Source organism: Chiroxiphia lanceolata, chromosome Z (genome assembly GCF_009829145.1).
Source record: "Chiroxiphia lanceolata isolate bChiLan1 chromosome Z, bChiLan1.pri, whole genome shotgun sequence".
Classification (NCBI taxonomy): domain Eukaryota; kingdom Metazoa; phylum Chordata; class Aves; order Passeriformes; family Pipridae; genus Chiroxiphia; species Chiroxiphia lanceolata.
The window spans coordinates 53059711-53072306 of NC_045671.1; the positions used below are offsets into that span (position 1 = coordinate 53059711).

Sequence of the window (12596 nt, forward strand, 5' to 3'; positions counted from 1 at the left end):
CAACACCTGCATACAAAACTGCTGTTGCCTAAACAGATATTACATATGTAGCATGAGCTCAGACATCTGAATTCCAGAAACTGTTTACCATTGCTTTTCTTACAGCATCATAACCATACATATTAATTTACGCATTCATAGATCATGATGCAGTCAGTGCAAGTAATGCCATGCAGATAGGCAGAAATATGTGATGGTTATTTACTCATATTTGTCATTAGGAATGTTAGGAAAATATTTGTTATTCAGTCTAACTTATTAAACATCTGTATCAAAGGGCTGAGCACATCTGTGTCTTCTGAATATGCCCACAGCCAGAATAAGGAAGACTCTGCCTTCAGAGTCTCTCAATAGATGCTCCTCAAATAACAGGAAAGCCCTAGAAGGTGACAGGGTAGAGGGAAGAAGAAAGGCCTTTTTACCAGTGTTTTTCATTCAACATGGAAACTGTCACAGGCAGGTGATGGAGTGATGTTTGGCAAACATGACTGACAGAACAGATAAAGCTGCAGTTGAATTTCTTAGAACAGAGGAGTTAAAACATTTGCAGTCACCATCGTCTTTATGCCTAGGCAAAGATGTTCAGCACAGCCAGCTAGTTAAAGTGCATGCAAATATTAATTATTTTTCTATCTTTGCCTATGTAAATAAGTAACAAAGTTGGTCGAGGACAAAGGGAAAAATACCTGCAACTACACAATTTTGTACTAGTTGAATCCGTGTTCTACACAACATAAAAGAATGACTTTTCTCAAAAGATTTCCTATTTTGAAGTGTTCTCTGTGCATTTAGTATCTCTGCTTTTAGAGAGTTATTGGCATATGTTCTACCAGTTCGTTGTGGTGATAAAAATGTGAGGGAAATGATATCGTGAGTGTTAAAATTTTACTCATGGTGGAAAGACAATAAAATGTCAGGTTTAGTTCCAGTTCTGGAGCTTGGATCCTGTGCCAAAACAGGATCATTTGCTGAAGATTGTCTCCTGTATTCAGCCACCACAAGATCGCTCAGTGAAACATGTTATATAGGAAATCCAGCCAGATTATCATGGCATCCGTCAGTGTATTAAAACCTAGGAAAACTGAAGTAAGCAAACTAAAGGATGAATCAGGAAGGAAAAATAGAATCCTCACAGCCTGAAGCCCATGCTCTAACCCCAACCGTAGTGTCTGTACTGCCTCCGTGATATACTAAGACCATATGTACTCTTACCAAGGGCATCCCCAAACTCTGTGGACTTTTCTCAGTTTGCATATTTGCAGTCTTATGGAGGTAGGTATGGGAAGGGCTTTGGTCACTCACCAGGCAGCTGCCCACTGCCCCTGAAGCACAGCTTTCAGCTTAACAGCAGAGATCACCTGCAGCCTCCCCAGTCTGAGCCATTTTCCTAGAAAGTTCTCGTTGATGCCTGTTTTTCCTCCTCTTAAATGGCCTATTCAATGATACTCTCTGTTCTCACTGTACTCAGTATACTCAATAACATTGAAGCCAGCTCTGCAAGGCATCCCAGCTTCTCTGGGTTTTATTTGGTTTGGAAAGAGACAGCTCATGTTTCGCAGAATCATAGAATATGCTGAGTTGAGAGGGACCCACAAGCATCACTGAGTTCAACTCCTGGCCCTGCACAGGACCATTCCTAAGTTTCAGCCTGGTCTAAATAAAAATTCAGGAGACAGATCCCAGTGACCACCTACCACTAGATCAGAAGTGTTTCACAGTCAGTCAGTGAATATTAAGAATTTTCTGAATTTTAAGCTCCCAGGTAGGCTTATATCTCTGCACATCCGTATGCACATTCACTTTAGAGCTGCTGGAGCTATCTTGCATGGCCATTGATGCAGCACTGCCTTTCCATCTCCCCTTCTCAGGGTGACTCTGTATCCACATGCATGTCTGATAGAAGCATCTCAATAACCAAGGCAGGTAAAGTCATGGCACTGATTTCATGCTGGAGTTAGCACAAAGATAAGTCTGACCTCCATCCTGCTGAGGTGCAGCAGGTACCTTTGGTGAGTGCTGCTGGAGCTCTTGCCCTATGGTGGTGCTGAGCACTGCTTCTGATACACAGCCTCTTGGCTGCCTCACAAGTCCATGCTTTGCTTGACATCATGTGGCTTTGGCTTGAGAAATAATCTCAATGCCATATCTGAAATATTTGACCTGCTCATTTCACTAGCCAGAAGAATAAGCTAACAAGAATTCTTCAAAAAATGCTGGCACCTTAATTTCTTTATTTTATTGGCCAAACTATGAAATTTTAAGCCATTATCTGCCACGGTCCGAAGGGGGAGGAGAATGGGGCCATGACACAGCACGGACGGGTCTGGAGTCAAGGTAGAGGTGAAATGGAAAGCTTTATTGAGGTGTGCACGGGGGTTTTTTGAGTTCAGGCGAGGAAAGGGCTAGAACATGGGGTGGAGCATGAGACAGACGAACGGGGGAACAAATCGGGGTAGGGACACAGGCAAAGGGGGAGGAACGTGGGAGGAACAGGGGAAGGAAAGGGCGAATGGTAACTGTCTCCTCTCTGCAGCTTCTGCAGCCTATCAGAGAGGGGAGCAGGGAAGTGGGGAAGCAGGGAAGCAGGCATGCCTGGGCATGCCCAGGAAATACAAATCCTGGGGAAACATACAATGTGTATATTTATAAACACATAAGAACTGTAAAGTCCGTATCATAAAGTCCTTTCAATCGCTGTACACCTTTTCCCATTCCTGAAATTGTTCCCATTCTGATTCCTGGTCCTCAACAATTATCTTCAATGACTCTTCAAGGTCACCAGTCTCAGAGCAGTTGAGTCTCACAGCTCACTGGCCTCCTTCTCTCTGGCTTTTGTCTGAAGCTTCTGCAAGCATGGAAGGTGCTGTGGATAATTTCTGTGAGCAGGAAAAAACAGATACAGGGCCAGCTTTGAGCTTTTTTTTTTACAGGCATTTTTTTGCTCCATGCTGAAGTATTGTAAATGTTTATTGTATCTGAGCTAGGAGGTGAAAAGTCATCATTATACAGCAACAGCAGCTGCACATAATTTATATATAGTATACTTCATTACAGTATATAGTACTGTAATTTATATGTAGTAAATTTCTGCAAGGTTTTGAAGACCTTTTCAAGATCTGTGTTAAAATATCTCCAATGAAACCATTCTGTGGACTGATTTACTGTGTGTTTCAGACAGTTCTTAAAAACTAGCCTCTGTGTTTTTTAACAGAGCTTCTGCACAGTAGGTATGGCCCTGGGTTCTCAGAGAACAGGTAAAAATCCAACTAGGTTATAATGGGGAAGAAGGGGTGACTGAGACACCAGCACCAAAACCTGCACTGAAAGTGCAAACTATTCTACTTGCAGCAGGCAAAAATTTCAGGATGCAGAGTCACTGGCAAACTGCACTTTATTGGTTATAAAAACTCTTCCCTGGATGTGAATTTCCAGAAGCCAAACAAAAATAAGTGATTTGTGCAATGTATGAATTAACTCAGTCAACAGCTCAACAACTCGGGTTGGGCAGGAGCCATTTTTCATCTCTGAGGAGCATCTCTACTTTCTCAGCCCAGACGTTTGATCAGCTAGCAGGACTTGTTTTTGTCACTGGCACCATACAGGGATGGTGGAGGTGGCTGGTCAGGAAAGGACACTGATGAAAACATCCCTGTGTCAGGAATGACAGCAGTGTCCTAGAACAATGTTTATGTCTTAATATATTTTCTCTCACACCTCTATCAACAGCTTAACCAGAAGAAGTCCAGATTCTCCGTAAGCCACATCCCTGCCTGCTATATACTGAATAAGCAGAGAAATGAAGATGGAATTACATCTACCTAGACTGTTCGAAGTTCTTGTGAGTTGAAGGCACAAGTTGATTTCTCCTTGAAAGTACCATCACAATAATTTACTTTTTCTTCATAGGATTGAGGGAAGAACTTTAAGTAGCGACAAATTGATTAGCTCTCCTTGATGTCACATTTATAAATATTTCTCCTCTGAATTTTATTGATAGTTTTGTGCTGTCTCTTTAACCCTGTAGGCCCCTGAATTAATTTTTCCCAAAGTTTAAAATGTAGAGGAGTCTGTTAGGAAATGTTCTGAGTCTTTTGTTTTCCTAAAGTAGTCCGAGGAGTGCGAACAATGATGAAAAAAAGAAAGTAACTCTGACGATAGAATACTCTTGTGAAAGATTTACTACAAGGAGGCAGAGTTATTTCCTTAGGAAGGCTTTTCTACCTAAAAGAAACATTTTTCTCAAAGGCAGTTTTGATGGTTTCTCCCCCCACATTCCAGAGAGGCTCTCAGGCTCCCTCTCCTGTATGTGAGGGGAGAGATAACACTGGCAGACATGCTATGGCCCTCTGCAGCCAGCGGGGAGAGCTGAAGGGGGCCAGCAATGATAAAGCCCGAAGAAGAACAGGAGGTGTGACTTTCTTTCTCAGGCCCAGTGCTTTTTGCAGCACTGCAAGAAATTTTTTGTAAGTCTAGCATTCTCGACTTTTGGAATAAATTTTCCTGAACTCCTTCACTGCCTGGCATTTCAGGGGTACCTGCGTGTTATCTTACTTCACAGTAGCAATAATAAAAAAAGAAAATTCAGATGTATTTGCCCCATTTGAATATTTTGCTCCCTATGTGCAACATTTCCCTGCAATATCCCTGCATTGCTGTTGGTCTGCTTGTTGAGGAAAATTAAGTTGCTGTGCTGTTAACAGTTTTATAACTCCTTGGTTTTTAATTCCTTGGGCATGTCAGACAGATCTGATGGAAGTTTAGTCCTCAAAGTTTTGAATTCCCTGCAAGTTTAGAGAGAATCATTAGTCCTGCAGAGCTGCAGAGAAGTGCCTGAGCTGACCTTCAGCATGAAGTGAGGGTAATTTGTTTAATTTTATTTAGTTTTACATAATTTTATTTAGCCTTCCGACCAGCAGCATGCAGAAGTAGAAACACAGCTTGCAGCAACCCCAGGTGTGCTGCCTTTGGGCTGCTGGTGAAGAGTAGCAGGCTGTATTACTGGAAGGGAAAGAGGGAGGGAGGAAGGGAACATCTCTGGGACACCATAGGAAAATGAAGGCATCCTGGCTGGAGGGTCTTGGGAAATGGGGCAAGGAAGAGGGATTATTTTGGCAAGAGACTGTAAAACTGCAGATTTTGGGAAGTGTTCTGTTCACTGGACAGTGTTTTGAGTGGGGCTCTGCTTGGTATAAGCACAGTGTGGACTCCATCAGCCTTTGGCAAGCCTTGTTTTTGCCTGTCCTGAAGAGATTTCCAAATCTCTGACATATGAATATGTCAGTCAGCATTAGTGGGACCTGAAGTTGTCAAGGGTAGGAGAGAGGGTGGGGCTGTCATAATAGAGGCATTTTTATTTTCATCCTACTTGAAAGGACCATGACCCATATTGCCTTCACTTACCCTCTTACCTCCATCTCTGATAGCCTCAGTCTTAAGACCCTGACTGTAGACCTCATACACTGAAGTTCTTTGCAGCTCCTTAGCAGACCACAGGCTCAAATTGAGCCATTGTTCTTCCATTGCTGTACATCAGGGAAGACATGGTGCATGAAGCTGGTTATATGCACAAAAACTTTGCAATTTTGTAGGTAAAACTTGTGTCTGACTTATCTAAGACTTCCCTGAGTTGTGTCCTGTTCCACAGGTACTAGGGTCTACAATCATGGTCATGGACAAGCCAGGTAAGATTGTGTAACAATGTCAAGGTGCCATAACCAGAATCCAAGCTCAAGTTTTGAGATTGACTATGGAGGGTAAGATGTACACCAGTGGCCTTTGCTGGACTTACATTCTTATACAACTATTTTCGTCTAAAACATTACATGTTTGGGGGGGGAGGTTGGTTTTGTGATTTGTTTGTTTGGTTTTTTGTTGTTATTGTTTTGTTTTGTTTTAAAGAAACAAGATGTTTTTCAAGGAGAAAAAATAGATAGTGGATATGCTTCATTTTCAACTGGTGACTTCTGCTGTCAGCAGTGGAAGGGACATCATACATTTTGATATTTTGAATTTTTACCAAGGAGATTGAAATTAAGTGTTTGGAAGTTGTTGGTACTTCATGTCTGCCAAAATTTATGTGTATTTTAAAACCTTAATTGTGCAGGCAAATGTAAGGCATGTCTTGGTAAACACAGAGATAAGCCAGCTGCAAAGCATCATTGCAGCCCATATGGCTGTCAGATTTTTTGCAGAGTATCTTAGGTTCACTTCAGTCACTAAACTGTCATCTTTGCATTTTTTGTATTGATCGATCAGGGTAGCTGAACTCTCTCTTCTTCACCTTTTTTTTGTTTTCTTACATTAATTTTGCATCAACACCCTTATTTATAGCAGTCTAAAAGGCAGAGGTTGAGAGAAAATGTCTATGACTTCATTCCCAAATGACTAATTGGGTATTTTTCTTCACATTTAAACTACAGGATTCAGCTAAACTGCATGATGAAAGGGTACTTCATATAACATTGAGACCATAAAAAATATGTGATTTAGATTAAACTAAGACATAAAGCAAACTTCATTTTCAGGACAACATGCAAACTCAAAGTTCTGCAGTAATTAAGTCTCACTCTGGCTTTTAAAAAAAAAAAAAAAATTAAAAAAAGAGTAAATGGTGGCTACATTTTCCCTCGAACTCCAGATTGTCCTGATCTAATTGGAGCTTCGTTATGTAGCTGCCAGTTTCAGATCCCTGTGTCATCCTTCCTCTCTTCTATATTTATAGTGTTTCACTGAGCTTATTTGAGCCCCTGGCTCAGTAGGTATTTTAGACAGCAGATTCAGGGGAGATGGTAGCTGTAAGAAAACTATTAGGATTTCAGACTTCTTTACAATGGGTAGGTGTAAATAATATGAAGGAAAGCCAAGCACAGGAGTAGTTGTACTTGGCATGAGCTCTCCTTCTTCCCACTCTCATTCAGGGACTTGGGGGTGCTCTGCATAAGCATCACCATATCCAGCAGGGTGTTTTTAAGGTGGTAACTAGGTGCGTTCACTTTTGCCTTTATTTAAAGTGACATAGGAAGAGCTTAAAATGAGGATTGCAATATTATGGAAGTACCTTAAAGCCTCTGCCTCTGAACATTAGCCCAAGTGTATGTGTTTTTCCTAATTGCTACCGAAATATCATTTACATCTCCAAAGCAATTAATGGGGCCAATGCCCAAGTTAGCCCTGCATGGAGAGGCTGCTCTTACTGGAGGCATTGCAGAGATGCGTAAGCAGCGCAGGGGAGCATCAAAGCCCCTGGCACAATCTTGACACCTGGGGCTGAGACTGGTCCCACTGTGGACAAGAGATCACCAAAACTTGCATGCCTTGGCTCATTTGCCATGAGTAGCATGACACAGGGGTTTTTGGTGTTCACCGGAGAGATCCTTCCCCTCCTCTTTGCCTTGGAGACATGACTTACCTGCTAGAAGAGCAATTATCCACCAAGGAGATCATTGCTTTCCTCCTCCATCAGGCTTTCTGAATCAAAGATGACATCATCTCCTATCTCCAGGGAAGTGGAAGTCTCCAGGGAGACTGATGCCCTGTGGCTGCTGAAAACCCACACCCAGACTATCATGAACATCATTAAAAAGCTCAGCCAGGACACACACTGACGAGTACCTTCTTTGCTTTAGTAGTGCAGCTCTAGCCCATGGTCCATCCAGCACTATATTCAGCAGCAGAAAACTACTCTGAAGCCATGACCACTCTGGTACCATAACCTCTAGCTTTTAGTTAAATTCTGATTTTTTCTTGTATAGTGGTACTTGCAGTTACCTATGAAAACAGAGGGGAGAGAACTAGGGAAAGTAAAAGAAAAAAAAAGAAGAAAAATGAAATAAAGAGCAGATTAATGAGTTTTGGTGGTGTTTTAATTAGAAGGTTTGGATTCTATTTGCTTTCAGTTTTGTTGGAGTGTGGAGATTGAATTCAAGAAAAATTCAGATAGTGCAGGAGATTTTGTTCAAGGAAAATAAGGAACGAGCTGTATTATCATCTAACATATAACATCAAGACTCAAGTTTGGGTTTACTTCTTACTTTTCCTCATGCAAATATTCTAATTTATACAAACTTCTGCATAATCAAAAATTGCTAAAATGCCTCATAAAACTCAGTACAGACTGGAATGAAGGTCCAGGTTCACATTTATTTAAACTGACTGATGGTTCTGTGCTGGAAAATCATGATGCCCTTCTCCTGCCTAAAGACCTACTGATTTTATTTTCAAGAATTTGATATTATGGTAGAGTAAGCAATGTTATTAAAGCACTTACTTATTTTAAATCATCCAGTTCCTCTAACACTATCCAGATTCAGTACCTACAGTATGGTTTTGCTAGAAGCATCTCTAAGATGCTATCAGCATCTAAATCTCTTTTCCCTTGGTTGTAAATTACACTTCTCTAAGTCCTAATCTCAGGTGTATGCTTGATTTGTGTGTTTTGGTTGTCAGAATTTGATAGGGATAGAACACTGATAGCGCAGATAAAAGTAAAGAGACATGTCAATCGAAGCCTTTACAGAATTAGTGGAGGTTTGGAGAATTGCTCCTGGCACATAGCAAATGACAGTGGTTGAGCAACATTGATTTCTCAAGAATTAAAATAAAAAGAAAGGTTCTGCCAGTAAATGTGACTCACTCATAGTCTAAATCTTCCCCAAAGCAGGAAGAATATGCTTCAAAAAAGCCTGCTTTGGAGAAATGCTGGCATGCTGTTGCCACTAAGGCAACCGACCCACACCACGCTCTCTGGAGCCTCTAATTGGCTGCAGCATCCCTCATTTTGGCTAAGAGGGCAGTGAGGGGTCAGTGAATCAGATGTCCCACCTGGGACCAGTGGCCACAGTAGCCAAACCATATAAATAGAGGTGCACAGGGCTTCCATTTTGTCCTGCCTTCTCTCCTGGAAGCTGCCACCATGCAACTCTTGGCAGTAACTATTTTTTTCTCTCCTTCTTCTTTCTTCACTCCTTCTTCTCTCTGCTCTTCCTTTACTCTTTTCTTCCTCTTGTGGGTGACTTAAAACTGATGGATTGTATTTCACTAATTTGTGGGTTCTTGTGTGTTGGGTTGTTTGTTAGTCCTGTAAAACCTTTTTGCCAAAATGCCTATTTTCACACTAAATTAAAAGAAGTTCTCTTGGGAAAAAAAAAGTGTGTAGCCTTTTCTCTTTACGCAGTTCAAGATATCAAAGAACCAAAGGCTCTGCAAGAGTTTGATTGAGCACTTCTTCTCAGCAGTAGGCCCTGGCAGCTTGCTTTCAGCAATGCTCCTGTGTATATCAGTCTGACAAGATATGCCATCCAGAGGGATGATGCATCTGGCAGGCTACATGCTCCCATTCTGGGAGCACAGAGCAGCAGCTTCGTTATTGCTGGAGCTGACTCACTTCATCAGCCACCTGCACCACACAGCAACGTTGGTAAACTCAGAGTGTGTTCCAACACCGCAATTCTGCCAGGTTTGCAAAGACCTTCCTTGGGAGGCAGAGCCATTGTATCGGGGCCACAGGACTCCCTTAGGTTGCAAGGGCTAAAGAAGGTCAGGAGATTTTGACCATATTTACCAGAGTTGGAGTTGACCAGAGGACTTCATGCAACTTGAAGATTAAGGAAGGGGTGGGCAGCTGTGCAGATTACATTTGAGCAGGCTTCTGAGGGAGAATTGCCTCCAGCCCTCAGTTAGGTAGCTCTTACAGGGGTCAGCCTCCTTATTTATGCCAGCAGCTGAACTGCGTTTACACCACTGTGTTGCACTTCAATCAGAAAGGTTGGGCTTGAGATGGATGCCAGAAAGCAACCTGAAAAGGGTTATTTGAGTTCAGTCTCACATTGCGCAATGTGAGAGCAAATCACTAGATTTAAATAAATAAATAAATAAATAAAATAAAATAAAAATTTAAAAAGCACCCTTGTCCTGGCCCAGCTCTAATTTCCCCGTTTATTTGATTTGTTGGGGAAGAGAAGATCGACACATTCTCCGGGGTACCAGACCTCACCTTGCATTTATTCAGTGCTGTCACACAGAATTAGAAAGAAAGACCAATTGAATGTATGGGTGGGAGAAGGCAGGTTAATGTGGCATAAGTAAAGTGTCTTATTATAAACCTGTATTTTGTATTTAAAGGGTAGAAAAAAAGGGTAGATGAAAAGCTCCTAATTCTGTCACTAAAACTAGAATAAATGGATAAACCACAGAAATAAGAAAAGCAGTTGAACTAGACGAAAAGTGATGAAAAAAGACTTCATGTAAGAACTGCCAGATTTAAAAGACAGATCAGAAAGGAGCTTGAGGAAGTGCAAAATGAATACAGATCAGGTGAGAATGAGATTTCATGCAAGTTATTTTAGAAAGATATTTCTACAGTAACTTGCTACTGAAGAAACCACTTTCCAGTAAAGACAGATATTAAAATTACTCTCTCTCCCAAACCCCATATACAAAGGTGTATGGGTTAGCCCATTTGTCTTTGCAAACAGTCGGTGTGACTTTTCACACACGAGTTGCATTCCCCACCTACGAGTTTCAAGATAAGACCATTTAAAGGCAATTTCACAACCGGTTTTCCAGATTTTTTTTAAGAGCACCTATTTCTTCTGTTAGCAAGATCCTCGACCTTCGTAGGGAGTCAAAAGTCATTCACTCTTGCACAGATCCTGCTGCTGTGATCATGTTTGATGGTTTTATGTTATTTCCATGCTTTACTCCCTATTCTCAACCAACAGCATCTGGGTGAGTTACAGCTACCAACACAGACCACGCATTGTGCAAGTGAAGAGCGAAGCAGTCAGATGACATTGCTGATACATGGCAGTGCTTTTTATGGGGATAGTCATAGTAATGTCTCTCACAAAGCATGAGCTACTTTACCAGATGATTCTGGCTGTTCAACTTCCAGCAGCAAATAGAAAGACTTTCACCTGGCACTGAATACATAGTCTTCACAAAAGAAGATTTCACCCACTGTAATGTACTCTGCATCACTCAAATCTTATCTATAGTAATACCCTTCATTTGCAGCTGCTCATGGAAGCACAGTGGACATAGCAGGTTATCCAAAAAGAAATAACTCAGCCCTCTCTTCAAGAGAACAGATGGGTGAAAATCACTACAGGACTATTTCACATCTTGCATGTTCTCAGCTGGTTCTCATCTGGTTCTCATTTTCCAGGTTGTCTGTGATAGAGGACTCCAGCTCTTCAGCTCCAGCTCCTTCATCATCTGCAACCAACCCACAAACCCTGCTTGAAGGCTGTAGTAAACCAAGCTCTCTTTTAGTTAAGGTCTTTGTGTATCTTGACAGGGCAAGGCTTAGCTGTCTACAAGATCTTCTGAGTGAGCTCAAGACAGCTTCTCAAAGAAAGCTGTGGTTAAGAAATTTCAGGATAAAATATTTTGGTGCCAAAAGAGTTCCTAACTTCAAATTCCTGCTAGTGGAAATTAAGGACAGAAGAGAACCGTTTATACCAAACTTTGGCCATGATTGTGTTCAAACTCAAGTCCAAGAATTGCTCTTTCCCTTGACAGTCCTCTGACTCCACAAAAGGGGGAAAAGAGGCTACTGAAGAGGTGCAGAGCAGCATGAAGGGGACAGAGGCAGCCTCTCAAATGTCTCAGCAGCTGTTCATGCTTTAACACAGACTGGCATCTTGGAAATGAGAGACATGTCTGGAATTTATAAGATTCTAAGCACTATGAAGCGATTTGGTCGAACACTAACCAGACTGCAGCAGTGACAAAATGAATCCATATGAGACAGCTTTTCCAAAAAGAAAAATGTCATTGGCTGCCATGTTACAATACACATTTTAAGAAAAAATACAAGGTTGCTTACTTGGTAGGAAGTTAATACCTATATGAGATGCTGAACAAATGTAAAGAGCTACGTTGTAATTTGAAAGTTATTGCAATCAGCTAGGTAACAACAGCTTACAATTCTACAATTCTCCAGTCTATTGACAGTATTTGACTGTACAGTGATCCAAAAAAGGTGCATCAGGTGCTCCGTAACTCTGTTTTGGAAAAAAGTGTGTCTACACACTCCTTCCTGTCTCTCTTTTTATACACCTACACAGACACATAAACAGTTGGTGAGGCTGAGCTCCCATTCTCCCAGAAGCATGCAACAAAACAGTGTTCAACTCATATGACTAGTAGATCTTATTTACAATTGCTGCAGCTCTGGGAGTTCCATGGTACCAACTTTTTTATCTGGTAGGCAGATTGCAGAGCAACAGTATCCAATGGGAAATGCAGAGCTTTTGAGTGAAGACTGCAGTCTTGGGAAAAAAACAAATCAAAGAAAAACTCCCAATGTTCAATGAAAAAAATAACTTTAAAAGCAAACAATATCCTTTGTCTTGAAGACAGACAGTATTTTTTTCCTTCTGCATCACAAACCTGAAGTCAATTGCAGTTTACATAATCATCCTTGGTATTGTCCAATGTATTGGAAGATAGCTCCTATAGCAAATAGCTTGCAACCCAAGCTGCTATTGCATGTCCATGTTATTCAATAGAATAATGAGATAGATTATTAAGAAGGTTTATGTAAGAGTTTAGCTAAATGAAGATGATTATATTTTTTGCAGTTTTTCATACCA

At 41.2% G+C, this 12596-nt stretch overlaps 1 protein-coding gene across 1 annotated transcript; it reads left to right on the plus strand.

Annotated features, from left to right (window-relative positions):
* The first annotated feature begins 7355 nt into the window (after window positions 1-7355).
* On the plus strand, window positions 7356-11493 carry FAM81B (family with sequence similarity 81 member B). The gene is given in 3 exon segments (XM_032676698.1): window positions 7356-7515; window positions 7517-7598; window positions 10125-11493. Coding segments are annotated over 3 exon segments (417 nt in total). The 5' UTR covers window positions 7356-7399; the 3' UTR covers window positions 10344-11493.
* Window positions 11494-12596: the final 1103 nt, after the last annotated feature.